The sequence below is a fragment of the Mesocricetus auratus genome, unplaced genomic scaffold (genome assembly GCF_017639785.1).
Source record: "Mesocricetus auratus isolate SY011 unplaced genomic scaffold, BCM_Maur_2.0 Super-Scaffold_100009, whole genome shotgun sequence".
Taxonomy (NCBI): Eukaryota; Metazoa; Chordata; class Mammalia; order Rodentia; family Cricetidae; genus Mesocricetus; species Mesocricetus auratus.
The window spans coordinates 49,113,529-49,133,830 of record NW_024429193.1 but is presented as its reverse complement, the minus strand read 5'-3'; the positions used below and the strand labels follow the sequence as shown (position 1 = coordinate 49,133,830).

The window sequence follows — 20,302 nt, the reverse complement described above, 5'->3', positions numbered from 1 at the left end:
ACCTGAGTCAAGTGAGGTCCCAGGAATCAAATGAATCAAAGTGACACATTTCCCTTGTTTCTCCCTTAGCCACAGGAGCCACAAGCTACCACTCTCCCACCATGGGACTTCCCCCTTTGTCCCAAACACCTCTGTTCCAACGAAGACCCAATTAACTGACTCGGCTTTAACCTAGCACTAACTGGCCATCACTCAGGAGTATGATTCTGAGAAATCTGAGGTTTCTACAGAAACTATAGCAAGGCCAGTAGTTCAGAACCCCAGCAACCCAGAATCCTAAGACAATCCCAGAGTGATGTGTGCAGATGACCAAGTACCAACTCCTCCTTCCCTCTATGATAGAGGGGAGAGCAGGCAGGCAGGGGTTAAGTGGGAGTCTATCATATTGGTGTGCAGTGGCACTTCAGAGAACTGGAGATCTGCAGACCAAACCCAGCGCTTCTCACCTGCTATGCAAGCACTCTGCCACCTGAGCTACATCCCTAGCCCCCAGAGACAAGGCGACAGGGAGAGTTTTGCTTTCTTTTAATGTAAACAGAATACACAAACACATTAAAAACCCCACCATGACACAAGAGAACACACGGAGTTTTATATATTTACAGGTCATGGCAATCAAGAGGAAACTGGCACCTCTGGCTTTGGGAAGCCTTACTCTGTCTTTTATCACATCCAAAACCAGGGAACAGAAGCTGTGGTATCTATCACTTCTGGACAAAACTGAGTAGGATGCTGGAATGGCATCGACACCCCAGGACACAACCAAGGTGCTGACTTTCTATTCTTGGCCCTCACACCAACCCCTCCTTGACCAACTGACATGCCAAAGCTGCTCAGGAGTCAGCGGGACCTTGAGATGCAGCTGCTGATGAGAAGGGATGCAAGGTCCGTCTCAGCTTTTCCCAGCCCAGGGCTAACTGTGAAATGAGTTGCAGTCAATCACATCCAAGAGGGGAGGGTAGAAACGGGGGGGGGTGGGAGGGGTGGGGGGGGTGGAGGGGGGGTGGAAGAAGAGTAGAGCCCAGCTTGGAGATGACTGCTCCTGAGTAGGATGCTGGGAATCAACCAGAGGCCAACCTAGATTTACTCACAGGCTGGCTGTGGAGGACTCAACGGAGCTGTGCTGCCACCTGGAGGGTAACAGGAGCACTGCAGCAATGATGAGAACAGTCCCTCCGGATGATGAGATTCACAGTCACTGCAGCAACTCTTCCCAGGAAATGGGCTTAGAGAAGACTTCCCTTTCTAGCCACAGGTCATAGTTCATCTGGAAGTCCTCAGGTAGATCTACCCGCTGGCCTAAGACGCTCTGCAGGCAATTGTCCACTGGCAAGAAGTCAGGGTTGCTGTGGGTCCGGTCATAGCGCCGGGCATTGAAGCGTTCGATGTTGGCACGGAGGGCACATTCCTCTGCCTGGAAGTCCCAAGGCCGGGCATCAAGATCTGGGACAAAGCAGAGCCCCAGTTAGGAGTCCAGCCCTATAGCAGTTCCACACGAGAAAGGGTATGACCTTTAACCAGATTACCTCCAAACACCACACTCAGGAAGATAAATACAAATTCTTTCCCAGAAGTAGAGGATAGTCAAATATAAGGAGAATATCCAGACCTACTGAGAAAGAGGTTTGTTCCCCCAAAATATGTAGACCCAGATTGGAGAGTCCCTGGAAATAAACACTTTTTCTAAATGAAGTCTCCTTGGCTCTAGGGGACGGAAGTACAGCCGGGAGACTCCCTCGTTTGTTTGGGACACAAGAAGCCATGTGCTACCTTGAGCTCGGATGCTTCATATAGTGTTGCAGTGTTGTGACTGCAACAATGTAACACACAGAAACACCCAGAGAACAGTTAGACTAGGAGAAGATAACATAGGTATCCAGAGGCCCAGAAACAGGAAGTGACATGCTAACGCTCAGGGACTAAGTGTAGCGGCCTTCTGTACCTGTACAGTCTATTCTGACAGAGGGCACACTCAAGAGCACAGGCATCCATGTATGTTTGGGTCTGCACAGCAACCCTCAGCAGGTACTGAGGAACTATACTCTGTGCCTAGAGTCCTTGGTGTGACAGAGGTTGCTGCCAGCAGATAATGGGTTTGAAAGAGAAAGCTGTGGACTATGGGACCAGGGAAGTGAGTGAGTGTCCCTTCCCTGTCTTAGCGTTTGACCTCATTCCTAAGGGAAATAAGAAGCTGATCAGGACTTTTACTCAGGAGGCAACAGTATAGGGTGATTATGTGGGAAATACAGGAACCAAAGCAGAGGCAGATCGAGGGGGAGAAACCAGAGTCAGAGCTGGTCAGGAGCTACTGGGTTTAGGCAGCAGGAAGGCAGCTGCATTTGGGATGAGAGGACAAAATCTCACGGCAATTTCTAGAAAAGACATTATTTAGAGTGGAGAGACAGAGAAACAGATGACCACAGACACTGAGCAGCTTTCCAGTCTTGCCTGGGGCTCCCTTCTTGGTGCCACAAAAACTAGAGCCAGGCTCCTTTTTTTTTTTTTTTTTTTTTTTTTTTTGACCAGGCTGGTCTTGAACTCACAGAGATCCACCTGCCTCTATCTCCCAAATGCTGGGATTAAAGGTGTGCATCACCACCGCTCAGCTAGCCAGGCCCCCTTCTGTGCCTCAGGGCAGAAACAACAAAGGTACCACAGGCAAGGAGTCAAGAGTACCTTGCCCCACCCTCTTCCAATCTGGCTTCCCAAGTGGCCTCACCATTGCCGTACGCCCAGTCATCGTTCAGGCGATGCCGCACCTTCTGGTAGATGGCAGACATGGTCTTCATGTTGCTCTTGCGCCACTGCCGCCCCAGGTACTTGGTCTGCACTTTGAGCAGCTTCAGCACATAGAGCTGCATCATGGCTTGCTTCACCTTCAGGGCCCGCTTCAGGATGGGCGCCGACTTGAACACCACCAGCATCTGTGTGGACACAGTGGCAGCCATGGAGAGGACAGGAGTGAGTGTGTGTGCCACTACACGGTCACTTAATACTTCCTGGGTAGGACACAGTGACAAGCCATGCAGTTTCTCTTGAACTCACTGGTTTGCTGGTACACAGAGAAAACTTTAAGCACTGAAACACAGCTACAGGCAAACCACAAAGGTTGGTCACCCTAATTATGCATCACTCTGTAATCTCATTTCTGAGAATTCATGGACCAGCCCTGTCCCAAAGGCATCCCAGGGTTAAGGCAGCTCTCAGGCCCCTGATTATCATTTCCCAATCAGGATCAAGAGGCTACGGAAGATGTATCCATAAGGGTGAGTTTGTTTCAGTGCATGACTGACAGTCTCTCCCAGCTTCTGCTTCAACTCAGCAAAGAACCAGATGTCTGCAGAACTGAGTGAGGATGATGCTGCCTCAAAAGCCCCACCCTGAGGACTCCCTGTCCCAGTGAGGGAGCACTGCACAGGCCTGCTGCAGCAGTGACTCACCATGGTCCTTGAGTGTTTCCACTTTGTTAGCTTGTTCAAGATCCGAAGCAGATTAATGCAAGAAAAGAGGTTCCTCCAGCAAAACTGGTTGTTGTCACCAGCTTCCTGCAGGTAAAAGCCAGAGACAGTCACAACTCTCACAGCCACAGGCCGCTCAGCAGTGTCCAACGGCCTTGACAAATATATTGCAGTGGCCATGTGTCAACGCTTCTAGCACCAAGGTCCCGGTCTCACAGCCAAAGGGAAACTCCACCCCACAAGCTGACAGAGAAGCAGGAACTCAACTTTCCCTGAGGAAACATGGGCCAAACAACTAGGAACCATAGCCCCAGACTATGTGGGAAGATGCAGGCAGCTTGAGCAGGCAAGTTCTAGGTTAGCAGCCCCTGCAGAGCATGCTCCCTGACGAACTCTAACCTATCCCCAATCGTTCCGCTCTACAACATCCCTCCCGGACTCTATAGGCATCTCTGGCACTTTAAAAGCCAAAGGTGACCTTTTCATTGAGGAGGCAACCCTCATACCAAAGGAATAGTCAGGGCGATCCCAGTCACTCACCAGACTCTCTGCAGTTAGCTCTGGAAGCTCATTTACCACGCAGTGAGGGTAATCCAGGACAGAAATGCTGCAGAACGCAAGACACAGGTGCACACTGTGAGCAAAGGCTGGGTCTGCTAGAAGCAGAAGTAGCAATCTACCTCACTTGCTCTAACCCAGGTTCCCTGACTATAAGATGAGGAACTATCTGCTACAATACATGTGCACAACTTCCCTGTGACTGGATCAGTTTGTAATCTAATTAGTAATTGGAAGGGATGGAGACACTATTGCAGCTTTCCCCATAACATGAATCTAGGAGGAGGGGCTCAGGACAACTGATTTATGCCAAGCCCTCTTAGAAGCCACAGCTACCCAACACTTCCCTTGTGATGTCTCACACTGATAAGCAGGTGTTATCAGGTTCAGTGGGCACAAGGTGGGTTAAGTATCAGACAAAGCTTTACAGTGCTCAAGGCCAAGCTCCTTCGGAGAACTGGGAGGGGAAAGGGAAGGAGGATAGAAGTGGTAGGAAAGGCAGTTCTAGAGCTTAGGATGAGAGCCTCCTGGTCAAACACAAAGTCACTAGACTAGCTAACCTCAAAACCGGCACACTGTCATTCATTTTGTCTCCTGACAAAGTGTTGACTCAGAGATGCTCAGAAAAACGTCTGTTGAAGAGTCTCAATGGAGAGGCCAGATGGAAGTCCTGTCATCTGCCTATTTTACCCTTTCTTGGCCCTCCCTGGTCCTTATCACCTGTTCTTGGCAGTGATGTAGGACATAATGTTTTGATTGAAGAACTTCAGGATCAAAGGGATACAGTTGGCAAAGACCAGGTGCTGAGCCATGTATTCAAACTGAAAACAAAAGAAGAAAAATAAGCATGCCTCTTATTCTCTTTTCTCTAGAGACAAAAAGCCTTGGCTGGAGAATCTCATACTAGAATGCTCACGCAGAGCTTAAGTGGGCTCAAAAGCCAAGCCCTATTCTCGGGCTAGGGAGCATCATGGACTAAGGCACAGGCCCAGTGCACATGAAGGCAGCAGACCCTACAGGTACCTGGTAGACGTGGTTCAACTTAAAGTGCTTGAGCAGCAGCAGCAGCACAGCGGATATGGCCTTAACAATGACCTCCTTGTGGCGGTTCACATCCACCCCCAGCTTCATGCTCTGCAACACTGTGGTGCTAGAAACACAAGTGCCTTATGAGTCACCAGCACACACACCACCTTCTTCCTAGGCGTCCATAGCGGGGATGGATTCCAGAACCCTCTGGCAAAGGCCCAAACCCCACAAACACTTCAGAGGTCAGTCTTAGGGATCCATCTACCCATCTCCCAAGCGATCCAGCCTGGTACAACTTCTATCTTCCCCATGATGCTGCCCATCTATTTTACAAAGGAAAACTGGAGTTTCTAATTTACTAGAAGCTCACTCAGTGACAGTCTTGCTGAGATTCAGGCTACGCCATCTCTCTAGCCATAGAAACGTATCTAGTAGTTTCCTTTGTCTGAATCAGAAATACCCTAGACTTAACCTGCAGCAAAGCTAGGCCAACAAAAGAAACCAACCTGAAACACACTGGCCCTCCTCCTTCTACCCATTCATAGCCCTGATACTCACGGCATCTCCTCAGGCAGAACATCTGCCAGGATGTTGATTGAGTCCGTTTTGGCTTTTGATGTGGGAGCTGCAGCCAGTAGGATCTTCAGGAGGGCAATCTGGGAAAAGCAGACCACTCAGATGGGCATCAGAGCCCAGGGCCATAATGGAGTCCTGAGAAGTGGGACTCGTGCAGGTCTGCAGGTGGCAGGAGCCTTGTGGGGTGAAGGAGATCAGCCTATAGGATATCTCATCACAGGTGCCCACTGATCACCCCGAGAGAGGTTCCAGACAGAGTACTCACCATATACTGAGGCAGGCTGGGGAGCAAGCCTTGGTAGAGGGTTTCTGCAGGAACTTGCTCAACTTCTTCTTCTCCCTTTAATACAAAGTCACAAACACAAAAACCTATGTCCAGACTACAGTCTCCTGAGCCAGCACCTCTAAGCATCAAAGTGAAGAGTGGCAGTGAAGAGTGATGATAATGACAGGAGGTTCTGAAAATACAGCATGGCAGGAACTTCACTTGGATAGTTTAGTTAATTCTTTTTTTGTTTTTTGAGACAAGGCTTCTCTGTATTGTTTTGGAGGCTGTCCTGGAACTCGCTCTATAGACCAGGCTGGCCTCGAACTCACAGAGATCCACCTGCCTCTACCTCCCGAGTGCGGGGATTAAAGGCGTGTGCCACCAACGCCCAGCAGTTTAGTTAATTCTTACAGCGTTCTTCATAAGGTACCACAGTCATGCATGTTGACAAACACCTGTAACCGCAACACTGGTTAGGCTGAGAGGTATTTGAGGCCATTCTGATCTGTAGAGTGAGGCCATCTGGGTTACAGATAGATGCTATCTCAAATAAACAAACATGTAAATAACAATAAAGGCACTAGTCTATCACTGCTCTTTTTCTTTCAAGCAGAGAACAAAGCACCAAGAGATCAAGTTTTGTATTCAAGTTGCTGTTCAGGGACTGAAAGAGCAGGATAAGGACTGGAATCCTTAGAGGCTGAGTCAAGGAGCAGCTTTGTGGACCAGGCCCAGTTCAGAGACTGAGAGCAGTTGGGAACGCCATGGCTGTAGGCACCTAAACTCACCCCTGAGAGAGGAGAGCGAAGGAATTCCTCCTCCATCTGTGCCTGGACCTCTGCAATTGATGTGTACTTGTGCTGAAGAGAGAGGCAGGGAATATGGTGCTGAGAAAAACATCCTTGCTCTCTGGCCACACTACCCGCCCCCCTCAATCTGGCAAAGACCCAAGATTTTATTTTGGTCTTCTAAGAGAGGGCTAAGTCACAGCCAAGATCCCTAAGAAACTACAAACTTATAAAAGCTCTCTAAGGAGGCATCTACTTCTGTCAGCCTCTGTGAAAAACCCACAGTAGATTAGCAAAAAGCAAACTACAGTGCGGGGAAGGGCTTTCAAAAGCAAAACTGACAGGAGCAAAAGACAACAGAGGCAAAAGTAACTGTGTGCTCAAACAGCCAAGCTGCAGAGACCACGTGGTACTACCAATTTCAAAACTGGACTTAAAAATACTACAGTCCAGATATATCAGAAACACTCCTGATCCCCAGTGTCTCCCCTCCACCCCACACCTCATCCTTATACCCACAGCTCCTTCCCACCAGGGAGCACAGGAGAAAAGCAAGATGCTCTTGGCCCCACCCCTGCTTTAGACTGACCTGGCTGCCTGCTGAGAACCTTTGGCTCTCTAGCTGTCTGGGACTGGGTAACTGAGCCCACTTGATTTCTAAAATACGCTCTTAGCACTCATGAAGGTGTGCTACTATCACAGGCCTGTGTTGCTTCCCAACCATTCTATGAACAGCGACGCTGACAATGTCATCTCCACCTGCAACTCCTCTCAAACCTTAGAACTTGACTAAGGAAAAGGGAAGCCTAATCATGGGCTCCTTCAACTCTAAGGCTGATATGTAACGCATCCCTAAAAGATGTCACCCTTAAGAAGAGGTGCTTCCCAGTTCTTGCTGGCAGATAATAACCTTGAAAGGCCTGTCCCTTCCCAGTTCTTGCTGGCAGACAATAACCTTGAAAGGCCTGTCTCTTCTCACTTTATTCACCTGGGACTAAAGGCCAAAAGTTCCCTTAGGGCCACTTACCTGTTTCAGTGTCTTGATGCTTTCGTGGATTGGCCTTGGCAGCCCCACCACAGTGTTGGTGTCACTGGAGAATAAAGAAAGCCTTGTGCTGAGCCCAGACATCCAAGCACCTGTCCTCTGCCCCACGGCCAGGCAAATTAACCTCAAATGAAACTCACTTCACACTCACCTGCCTAGAGTGTAGCCTATGAACTTGCTGCGGCTGGATTCAAGGAACATCTCAATGTCTTTCTCTCTACCAAAGGAAGAAAAGAGGGACATATTTTTACCAAGTATTGTTTCAGGGTATGCCATTGTCACAGGCCTGTGTTCTAATAGACAAAGCATCTTCAAATTGTGACTCCATGACAAGGAAAGGTATCTTACAATAAGGGGAAAAACCTGAATTCCAGTTACTTTGATTTTTACATAATTTGTTGTGTTCATAAACTTGAAGTATGTTTATATTTCTATAATATGCATGGCTAGCTAACTCAAAATCAGGGAGGTATATTAAACTTAAAAGCACAATTTATTCAAACAATAGTAATACTTAATACTTTCATACACTAAGAAGTGTAAGAGATATGTTACAGACTTCACACGGGTCATTTTCTTGTCTCAACAGAAACACCTTGGCTTTTTGGGTTCTACATTCTTCTCACAAACCCAGACAGCTGAGGACTTACCCCTTTTACACCAGTTCATATACACATCTATTCAGCTCATAACACAAGCTGCTGCCTATTAAGATACACATCTCCAGCTACCTTTCCATCTATTGACTCACCCAAGGATACTGCTCAATGCATTAAGTGGTTTTATGAAATTCTCCATCTATCATTTTCATATAAAAAGCCAAATACAACTCCAATATGAGTGGGGATAGGTTTGCCTAAATACACACTTTATTTTTCCCCTATCTCTTTTCACTATCAAGTTTGACCAGTTCAAATTACTGACACAGGAGCTGCACAAGGATTATTTGTGTGCTATCAACAAGACCATCCTCACAGATGTGCCCAGGATGGCGCAGGATAATTTAAGGTCATCTTATAGCCTTGCAGAGGAGCTCAGGTCAGCACTGGCCTGAGGATATGAGGGCTTCCAGAAGACTATTCTAGAACTCTGAGACTCACCTGACCTTGGGAGCCCAAGGGAGCCCTTTTGGGCAGGTAAGTCTGTCAGTTTGAGGGTGCTGTAGTGGGGGAGGCATCACCTCGTCTCGCTCAAGGGGAAATGTCTCCCCCTCCAGGCTGTTGTCATCGTCATTCTCCTCTTCCTCTTCTCGAGAGTCATCAGCCTTATAGGGATCCCGCTCATTGAAGGCATCTAAATTGTCCTGCTTTATCAGAGCCTGAAAGCACAAGGAAGGGAGCCCAGAAAGCCAGACAACTAATGAGATGATGGCAGAGGGAAACAATTGAAATGGAACAGAAAGGTATCAGATAGGGAGCTGTGACGCTGGAGAATACAGAGAAGGAAACTAAGACTAGAATGAAGTGACAAATCACTTCTTGTTCCAGCCCTCAAAAGCTGCCATGGTCTAAGTATTCACTACATACTGGGCCTGGGGCTGCAGTAGAGGCAGAGACAACTCCTGCTAATCAGCCTGATATCAGCTGAGATTTCCAATACCCTGCTTGCCTCAGGGGCATGAGCTCCCACCACACCACACCCCGAGTGTACTCTGAGATCTATCGGGAGTCCTGGAGCCCTCTGCTGCCTCACCTTGTGCTCCCGTCGGCCCCGTTTCTGCTGCTGCTCAATCAGGTCTGAGGCAGAGGCTGGTGGCGAGGCAGCCCTCATATTGCGGATCACCTTGATGCTATCTTCAGGGAGTGGGGGAAGGCCAAGGAGAGTACGCTTCTCAGCCTTCATGCTCTGCAGCTCCTCAAAGCCACCCAGTGTGCACTGTGTAAAAATGGAGGTGCAGAGCCTAGGTCATCGTGCCCTTGTTGATGTCATTATGCGTGACACCATCAGAACCCAAACCTTTATAGAGACCCGCACAGCCCCTTGGACAAAAACTAAAGCCATCCAAGGAGAATTCAGTGCTCTGAACAAGGAACAAGAGAAAAGGGAGCAAAAAGAATGAAACACCAGCTGCTGGAAGCTGGTGCAGGACACATGCGATTCTGTACATACGCTATAGTCTCTGACTGAGCATGGTGTGGTGGCACATACTGATAATCCCAGCTCTTCTAAGGCAGAAGCAGGAAGATCATCACAATTTTAACTCCAGTCTGGTGTACATAGCAAGTGCAGGCTACTCAAGACTACACAGAGACCATGTCTTTAAACCAAATAAGCAAAAAGTAGAGAAGAGGCAGTTCCTATGAATGTCATCAGACTGATACTTCAAAACTGTACATGTCAGTCTTGCAAACAAAACTAAAACATACTATGCATTGCTCAAATAAAATAATATCCTAAAAAAAATAAAAACCTGTCTAAATTCACTAGAAGCTCAAGCTCTAGGCCTGTAGTCACTGAGGCTGCTTAGCGCCACTGTGTCTGAGCAACTCAGCTTTCCTCTCAGTTTAGTGAGGCTTCCTGAGGAACCAGCAGGTCTGGTCAAGATAAAGCTTGCATATCCTAAGAGGCTCTAAACTCACTAAGCTCTGACTACAGAGCAAAGGGGGGAGCCCCACTTAGCACAGTGCTCCTCCTGGAGAGAGGGCTCCCTGCTTTCCCTGGGCTTGGTATCTGACAATGCCCCCATGCTAACTGTGGTGGCCAGTTCTCCCAGCATCCATCTCCTTATTCCCCATGTAGGAACAGTCCATTTCACACCCTTGGGAAACAGGCTAGCTAGAGGCTCAGTCTTGCTTCCTTCAAATGAGAGCTCTGCCCAATGGACTACAACTACAGCAGCCCATCTTTGCCTCAAACCACTTTACAAACACAGGCTTCCGATGGTCTCCAAAGAGACACTATGTTTGAGGATGGAGCGGCTGTATGTAATGGCCTTAACAAAAGTCAGGGAGCCAAGCTAGTATGACTTGAAGGCCAGGACCTGCCTGCCCCTATTCAGCACTTTTTTTCCATGAAGCCCTTGCTGTCCTAAAACTCATTCTGTAGACCAGGCTGGCCTCAAACTCATAGAGGTCTGCCTGCCTCTGCCTCCTGAGTGCTGAGATTAAAGGCATGCGCCACCATGCCCTGAATTTCTTTCATTTCTTTTTTAGAACTTCTTAAAAACTGAGCCTGGTAGCAGATACTGATGAGGCTGAGACAGGAATATTCCAAATTTCAGGTCAGACCTTAGACAAAAAGTGAACAGCTGAGGGGGTGGCTTGGTGGGTAAGAAAGTGAACAGCTGAGGGGGTGGCTTGGTGGGTAAGAGCACTTGCTTCGAAAAGATGAGGAACTGAGTTTAAATCTCCAGGACCCATGTAAGGTAAGTCACACATTGGCCTGTAACCCCAACAGAGTTGAGTGGGCATAGCAGGACTGTGGGATTGTGCTGGCAGCCAGCTTAGAGTCTCTGCCATATGCGAATACAGCAAAGAATTATAGAGCAGGAAACTCTTGTCTCTGAGCATGGATGTGTGCAGCTATACATATGTGTACATGTACCACATACACATACCAAATACATACTCACATGTACAGGAAATAAGCAAATAAACAAAAAGTAAAAAGAGTACCAGTGTAAGTAATGGAGTCTGTTTGCCTATCATGTACAAGGTCCTTGGTTCAATTGTAATACCACTAATGAAATACTTTTTAAACCAAGCAGCTACATATTCACATAATTCAGGAATGTCCCCTCACCCCTCTCGAACAGGAAGATATCACGTCTCTCAGAAGATAGAATGGTATTTGCATATGACCTAGGCCCAACCCTCTGCAAGCTTGAAATCATTTCTAGATCATTTGTAATACCTACAGCTACATAAATCATTGCTATACTAGCTAGGGAGTAATAACAACAAAGTTTGTACAGTCAGTACAATTGCAAACCTCATTCTATGGCCTGCATTTAGATGCATATATGGATGAGAATCCACAGATACAGAGGGTCAACCACGCAAAGATGTCTCTTTCCTGCCTCCTCTCCTAGCATATAAGTGCCCCCAAGAAGGTACTCACCAATACAGTCTTCCAGAGCAGCAAGAGAACTTTCTTCATGGGGAAGTGGGGAGCATGGCCACTGCAAAATTTGGTCACCATCCCAAACAGCATGATGGCAAATGGCTCGTTGTTATACAGAGGGGAGCCTGGAAGTGACTCAAAGATATCAGGACCCCAGGCAGCACAGGACCCACCCAAAGCTCTCCAGTCTCAGCTCTCAGGCAAGCCTTTAACAGAGGATCCCCAGGGTCCTACCCAGCTCAGCTCTGAAGGTCTGTCGCATTGTTCTCCACTCGGCCTTGTCACCCTCACAATCCTGGTGAACAGTCTCCACAATCAGGTACATGATGTTGAGCAGAACCCTGAGCATATGAACCAGCTCATAAGAGAGCAAGACAGAGGACCAAGGGGTACTCTCAGCTAAGAGTGATGGTGTATGCTTGCAATACCAGTTCTTGGAAAGCTGAGGCAGGAGGGTCTCAAGTTTCAGGACAGCCTGGGTTACATAGTGAGCTCTAGGCTGGCCTAGATCATGTATGGAGTTAGTCTCAAACAAACAAAAATGTGAAGGAGGAACCCTTGGGCTTTCTCACTTCCTGGCTGAGAGGTAATCATCCATGCACGAGACAGGAAAAGGCTGTGATACAGAGAAAACTCAAGAAGAGAAGTGACACCTGAGGATCCTTGCTCTGGCCAAGACTATAACTCATCCTGTATTCCAAGTGTCTAAAAAGAGCTTACTCAAAGCTCACAAATATCAGCAAAAATGGCCTAAAGAATCTGATGCCCTAAGCCTCCTGAGAAGAAAAACAAATGTGACTAGAGTTAAGTGACTAATGTCAAAGCAGGGCAGGATTACAGATGGGAGGGCATGGTTTACCAGGACAGTGAAAAACAGGAGGTGAAATGCAGAGCCCTGATTACAGAGAGGAGAACCACAGATTTCAACCCTAAACCATGGGAAGATGGCCCTGTTCTTCAGCAGCTAGTTGCTATTCCAGTGCAGTCATGAAGTATAGTTGCATTGTCAGGATAACCCAATATAAATGAGGATTGTGCACCACGGGCAGTGGGAGCCCAAGAGCAACGCCCTGGTTTTTGTCCATATACTCTACAACTGCAGGCGGTGGTGGCACACTTCTTTAATCCCAGCACTGGGCAGGCAGAGGCAGGAGGTTCTCTGTTAGTTCAAGGCCAGCCTGGTCTACAAATCAAGACCCAGGAGACTTCAAAGCTACACAGAGAAACCCTGCGTAGAAACCTCGAAAAACAAAAACAAACAAACAAAACCTCTACAACCAACTTCTTAGCAGTTCTATTAAGTGGCTTGACCCTAGATTTCCTCTGGGTTTTCCAGGCTCCTCCCTTCTCCTCCCTTCCCCTAAGACGGAGCCTCATCAAGGTCTGTAATGACTCCCAGTGAGCCTATCACTTGAGCTGATTAATGTGCAAAAGGAATGAACACACCGCTAAGAAACACTCAGCCTTGCTCTGAGCTCACTCTCTGGCTTAGGGTACCAGGCTCCTAGCTTGTCTCACCTCAGGTCTGTGCTGTCAGCCAGGGAGATGGCAGGCTTCCTCACTGCACTGCTGCATGCGGCACTGTTACTGCAGGAGAGATCTGAATCAGCTTGACAGGGCAAGGGAGAGAAGCGATGCCCTTGACAAATACTGTCCCACCGGGCAACAAACGCTAGTATGTTTAGATGCTACATGAGACACTAGGACACCACACTGGCTAAGAACTCAAGCCCTGGACCAGACTGCGAATCCTGCCTCTAATGTTTACTAGTTAGGTATATGTGGGCAAGGTAGTCAACTTCTCTACCTAGTTGTCTCATCTACAAAATCAGGGTGATAATGGTACTTGAGTCATTAACATGATTCAGTATACGTAATGTCCTGAGAATAGTGCCTGAAGATGTAGTACACAGTGAGTGTTTTCAGTTACTACTCTATTTATTTGATTCTAATTTTGTTGGTTTGTTTTTGGGTATGATCTCACTGCGCAGCTCTAGCTACCCTGGAACTTACTATGTAGACTAGGCTGGCCTCCAACTTACAGCAATCTTCCTTGTTTATGATGGCTGTTGGCCTTAAATGAGCATTGGGCTGCCCTGTCCATGAGACAAAGGACTAGAGGTGACAAACTGTGTTGTGTTTACATGTCAGATTCAGGCTTGGTGTCCTGCTGAAGGGAAAATACACAGGGGAGTTCAAGTTGAGAAATTTCCTTCTAAGGGGTGTTTAGGACATGGGTAAAACCTGCCCAGGTACCAGTGTTCCAGCATGACAGAGCATGTGGCACCAGCACAGGAACCCATCACTACTTTTTAGCGACATGGGAACCTCTCACCTCTCTCTATTATTATATTTTCTCATCTCTCTCTGTTATATTGTTTTCCAAGGAAGCATTAAGCACCATCTTCATTACTTAACCCTGTATGTTCCAAACAGCCTGAGAGCAGACCCTTCACCTTAAGTGGCCTATTACTTGTCTCAAATGTTGTTAGTTCTGCAAGTTGTGGCCCACCTCCCACTGCTCCCCTCCCCTCCCTTCCCCTCCCCTTCCCTTTCCTTCTCTACTTAAGCCCCTCAACAGAAGTGCTCACTCTATTTCCATGTTCAGAAGCTCCACCAAGGCATTGAACGTGCCCACCTCCAGGAGTAGAAAGATGTTGTAGCGCATCCAGAACTGCACATCTGCCTCTGAGCTGCACTCTCCAAAGGTTCCTACAAACACAGGGCAGAGCTTACCAAGCCCCTCCATACACAACTAGGCACTGTCACTGGCAGAGGTGACAGGGGCCCCTGGGGACATCATCCATAGTACCTTGGGCAACATAGAGAATCGCTCGGGCCACCTTGAGTCTTTTCTCCCGGGCAGTGACTTCCAAGCCATCCAGAAGCCTCATGGCATGGGTACGGTGTTGGTTGGTGTCCAGCTCTGTCCACTTCTTGTCTGTCACTGCAGGGTAAGAGACACTTATAACTGAACCCACATAATTCCTCACTGTGTTAATCTTTCAAATCAGGACAGTAGCAGGACAAGAAAGACGTTACTCCTTCCTTAGGGATAAGGCCACACTGATGTTCTGTGAATTGGAATTCCCAGAAGACCCATTCTACATGTCACATCAGGCTTTGAACAACTAGCACAACATTTTTTTCACATTTCTAGATATCTTAGATCAGTTTGATGAAGAGAAACCTTGTACTATCCTGATACAGCACGAATGGAACCAAGAAGTGGGGGAAATGATCTCACCATGGATCCGGAAGTCCTCCTCAAAGCATTTTCGATTCATCAGGAACTCTGGCCCTTCTGTATAGCTGTAAAGCTCTGTCAAAGAACAAAGTCTCCTCACCATTACCACACTCCACATCAGTTCTCACACACAGCAGAGAAATTAAGGCATTCATTTCTAGCCCCAACTCTAGTCCTACCTGAGTCTCAATGACTCTCAGGCTACTCTTTCTAATTACTGAGTGGGGAAGGCCTTAGTGCTCTGATGTACTCGACAGAGATAACACTGGCCACTTTGAAACTATAAGTGTAATATCTGGGCATTTCTATGACATGTGTTAGACTGTGTTGCATCAGAAGCTGGCCATCACCCTTAGTATGTCTTTAGTGTCACCTCCTGAATAAAGATTATGAAGGCTGGAAAAGCAGCTCATGCTGACCTCACCTTATACATCAACAACAGTAGTAGCAACAGATGTGCAAAGATTCAAGCCCAGTTGCTAGCATTTCTATTACTCACTACTATGTGAGAGATCACTGTCCAGTTGGGTGTATGGCAAGGAACACCACTAACTGCCTTACCCTGGGACTGGGCATTAACCAATTCAGCTGACTCAAAACAAGATCAATTATAGAAATAAAGAATAATCCAAAATTACAAGACACATAGTCCGAGTTGAATAGCTAACCAATGTTGTGTATATCATTGATAGGAATAACTAGAAGAAAAGGATATCCAGTCTTAATTTTCTGAAGAACCCTGTCAAAACTCCTGTAGAATATACTTTACCTGCGAGCTCTGCAGCCCACTTGTCCGTGTCAGCATACTCAAACTCCAGGTCTGGAGACTCAGAATATCCCTGATGAATGGAAAGAACTTCACATAAAAGATCCTCCTGAGTGTTTTACAAAGGGATAAACACAAATGCCTCAGAGACACTGTGGCACTACATGACATCACTGCCTCTACTTTCTTGATATTTTATCACAGCACTTTGTCTCCTGGACTAGCTGAAGTCTCCTCTAAGTCCTCTCCAGCAGCCTGTATTTCACCTTCAAAACATCTACTATAAACTATAATTATTCACTGGGTTTCTTTTTTTAATCATCCTCCTCTCCATGAGACTGCACATTCCTTGAAACAGAAACTCTGTTTTACTGGCCAAGGATATTCATTACATACTTGTTCAAAATAAACACAAAACTTCTACTTTATGCAGTGCCTGGCCATTCCATATAGTACTGAATATCTAGAAGTTCCACTTCTTTCTGAACTGTGGACTATAAACAGCTAAGGACAAAGGAGTATTGAACCCCTCAGCCACTCTGCTCTCATCTCAATTTTCAGTGAGAACTGACAGACAGAAAAAGCAGAAACGGAACAGATTGGCCTTCTTCCCACACACAGGAGAGAATGCACTGAGAATCTGTTAGGGACAGGTGATTCCTGAGAACATGCCATCTTGGAAGCCTTGTACTGGGAAGAGAGAAGCAGCAGGAAAAAAAAATGGATAAAACCAGTCTTGGTTAAAATATACCTGGAAGACCAGAGGCTACAATTCCGTGTAGGGGACCTTGTCTAGCATGTGGAGACCCTGAGCTTAATCTTCAACACTGTGGGGGGGCAAGTGAGATGGAGGGCGGGGTCAGAGAGAACCTTATAATAGATAATGACCACTGGCAAAATGGCATAATATACCCCCAAACAATAACTATACTCCTTATTAATGGACAACAGTGAACACTTTTACGAGCTACTAAGTTTCTAGGCTAGATATGTAGTTCAGTGGTAGAATGATTACCTAATGTGCAGGGTCCTGGGTTCACATCCCAGTACCACCAAAACACAAATAAAATCAACAGTAGCACGCATTACTGAGGTTGAGTTTTTCATTCACTGAATGGAAATGACAAAAATCCACTGGGAACTTTTCTTATGTTTTTTTTAAAACTTCGTACACATTACACAATGTATTGTGATCATATTCATGACAAAATCCATTAGCCTTTCTTATCCCCTCCCAATGTATTTATGTAGAGATAAGGTTTTACTGTTCAGCCCAGGCTGGCCTTGAACTCTGATCCCCCTTCCTCAGCTTCCTGTGTGTTGAGACTAGAGGCATGCTTGGCTGCCTTGACTGTTTTTGAAGACTAACAAAATTTATGTCGCACGTATTGAGCTCTCTTCAATGTCAGCCTCCTGTCCTCTAGACACTGATCAGATCCCCAAACGACCAATTTCAGCTGTCACTGGAGGAAGGTGTGCAGCATCAGCACCTCTGATGCAAACAGATAGGTCTCTATTTGATGGCCTTCCAGATGTTGACTCTGGTGAAACCAAAGGTAGCAAGAGAAATTAAAATGTCGATGGGAGGTTGAGGATGAAGCTTGGCAGTACAGTGTTTGCCTAGCTTGCACAAGGCTTGGAATTTGGTTCTCAGCATCACAAAATAATAATAAAATGCATGAAAGGGTATTTATCTATTTAGGAAAATTTAAAGCTTCTCTGCCTGCTAGACCATCTTGCCAGTTCTAATTTTTTTTAATTTACTGTATTTATGTGTCTGTCTGTGTACATGCAAGTTCCCATGGAGGTCAGAAGGAGGGTACTGGATCCCTAGGAACTGGAGTTAGAGGCAGTAGTGAGCCATCCAATATGGATGCAGGTCCTCTGAGAGAGCAGCAACTGCTTTTAACCACTGAACCACCTCTCCGGTCCCCTAAAACATCTAAAAAAGGAAGTCTGTCTGTATTGCTTGATTCTCAGAGTCCTCTTCAGAAAAACTGAACAAGTCTGGTCATTAAAGAGGGTGTGTTCACCAACTGAAAACTTTCATACTGCTTCATACTTGACCAATCACTGAGAAGCAGCCAGTGATGATCCACTGTCCCACAGTAAAGGGTTCATCTGATTTTTCAAAAAGGCTACTCTAAGTTCAACCTCCATAACCAGGGCTTGTTCATTTGCAACATGTTTTAGCAGGGCTTGAAAAGAAGCGATTTCAGAGGTCTAAAGACAGTAAGTATCATTAGTCTCTGGTTCAAGCTGGAGCATCAAATTCGGATAATGAGGAATTCCCTCTCAGTAAGTGCCTGACAGCTCATCACACTGGGAGTTGTCTCAGGTGCATCGTAAGTGCTCTGGGAATGAATGTGCTGATTAAGAAGCCTTAAAATGCTGCGAAGGGTGTGTGTTCATTCATGAATTCTGCAAACGGAAGCAGTGGGAGGAATTTTAACTTGGGGCGAGGTGAATAGCTCCATACTGGGCGGGCAAAGAGAATCACAGCTCACTAGCAAGGAGAATTCTGGGCCCTTTGTGTACTTCTGATCCTTAACAGTTCAGCACTGGGTTCACGGGGAACACGAAAATACTTGTCAGTGTCTGCCGATGGCCTGATCCTGCAGACTTTAAAGTTCGGAGGGAACCCGGTATGCTTTCTCTGCTACTATAGCAACCTGCGGCCGCGCAGCACTAGAGAGACAAGCCCTGTTCTAAGCACCCACCAAACTCTCTCGGGTCTCTTCGCGGCCAACTGGCGTCTCCCACCGCCCGCCCACGATTAGGGGCCGGAAATGATGAGGGGCCGAGAGCAGACCACCTACTCTGTCCCCTGGGCTGTGCCTCAGGCCACACCCCCGGGAGCAGACGGGCTGTCCCCGGCTCTCGGACCTTCCCCCGGGCCGCAGAGGAGTCCGTGGCAGGGCTCCGGGCTTCCCTCCCCGGGGCCGCGGGAGCTGCCAGTCTCCCTAGCGGCGTGGTTCTCCGTAAAATGACAGCCGCCAGCCCTCCTGTCAAGCCACCCGGAAGCCCGGGCTGGGCCCGGAAGCTGCCCCGGCCCCGGGACCCCCTCTGCCACCCGCCCAGTAGCAGCCTCGCCCCCCTGCCGCTGACCTCCGAGTCTTTGCGCTGGTTGCGGTTGAACTCGCGAGCTTTGCCCCCCGGCAGGAGGCCTCCAGCGGCCCTCGGCGCCCCGGGAGGAGGCTGTGCGGTGGTAGGCGGCGGCGGAGGTGGTGGCTGGGGCTGCTTGTTGTTCACAATCAAAGGGCCGGGACCGGCGGCTGCCGGCTCCATCTTGGCTGCTCCACACCCCCGGCTCAATTCTCGGACGGGCTCCGTCAGGCAACTCTCGCGTGATTTCCTCCAGGAAATTTCCCCAATCGCCATATTCAGTGTGGCGGTGTGTGTTGAAAGCCCTAACTGCCAATCACCTCCAGGTCTTTCGCTTCTTTGTCGTTTAGTTTCTTCTCCCTCCTTCCAGTGGGCTCGCAGGAATCCCTATAGGTACCTTTTTGTCAGTGACACTTAACTACTTCGGTTTATTTAGTGGTCTCTTCCTTACTCCACTTTGCACTGTCCTCACGGTTCAAGGTGAGGCAAGAAGAAAGGGGAAATTAGTAGAGAAAGGAATCGCTTACCCATGGGGTCTAGTTGAAACCTCTTACTACCAGAGAAGAATTTTAGTAAAATTAACAACTGATTATGGCTCCCCCCCCCCTCATCCCTCAGCTGGAAAACCTGCAAGTTTGTAGGACTCTGCAAGAAACCCCTTGTGCAGCCCTAGGAACTCCTGGTTTTGCTTTAATCAGATTATAATTCCACCCGCGGCACCTCTGAAACCTCGCTATATCAAAAGAGAAAATAATGCACGGGCTGGAGTTGGGGGGTTCTTTTTTTTGTTTTCTTTTTTGAGACAGGGTTTCTCTGTGTAGCCCTGGCCTGGAACTCCCTCTGTACACCAGGCTAATTTTGAACTCAGAGATCTACCTCCCTCTGCCTCCAGAGGACTGGACTGGGAATGAAGGTTTGTGCTACCACTGCCTGGCCAGAGTGGGGGATTTCTTAGCTTTGTAACTTGAGAGCCACCAAAATGGTACCTATGGCTAATACTAGGACACTCAATGAAATCTTTTCCTTGAGAAAGACATAACCAAGTGTGGATATGTCTTTTAAGCACCTTTCTTCTAACCCTCATGCCTAAAGTCTATATTAGAACGATCTTCATAACTCTGCCTCATACTGTATAAAATTGAAATTCTTTTCTGCATTGAAGACACAAGCTGGTTTGAGGTGTGCACGTGGCGCAAAGACATACATACAAGCACCAAAACAACAACAACAACAACAAAACCCATACACATTAAAAAAGTATTAATCCTGGATTGGCCTGAGTTGATGTCCCTGAAAGACTGGGGAACTCCATGGACTGCTGAAGGTGATGATGCAGAGCTGTGTCTCTGTCCCCAAACCACTGACAGAGACTTTAAGGCTTTAATAATGAACAAAAGAAA

General features: G+C 47.4%; 1 protein-coding gene across 2 annotated transcripts; it reads right to left on the bottom strand.

Moving 5' to 3' along the window:
* Positions 1-510: 510 nt before the first annotated feature.
* Strip1 (striatin interacting protein 1) lies at positions 511-19,114 on the bottom strand. Of its 2 annotated transcripts, none has more exons than XM_040752070.1 (21): positions 18,906-19,114; positions 15,801-15,906; positions 15,032-15,106; positions 14,597-14,731; positions 14,376-14,496; positions 13,303-13,371; positions 12,019-12,125; positions 11,782-11,909; positions 9,415-9,597; positions 8,823-9,040; positions 7,874-7,939; positions 7,705-7,768; positions 6,678-6,749; positions 5,887-5,961; positions 5,604-5,701; positions 5,040-5,166; positions 4,737-4,837; positions 3,999-4,065; positions 3,441-3,545; positions 2,720-2,924; positions 511-1,443 (listed from the first exon to the last, which is right to left on the bottom strand). In XM_040752070.1, exons 1-21 carry the CDS (start codon positions 19,083-19,085, stop codon positions 1,196-1,198), a joined length of 2,550 nt encoding a protein of 849 aa, XP_040608004.1. In that variant the 5' UTR covers positions 19,086-19,114; the 3' UTR covers positions 511-1,195. The 2 variants fall into 2 exon arrangements, with proteins under 2 accessions (XP_040608004.1, XP_040608005.1); XM_040752071.1 differs by having other exon boundaries at positions 15,801-15,870.
* Positions 19,115-20,302: the final 1,188 nt, after the last annotated feature.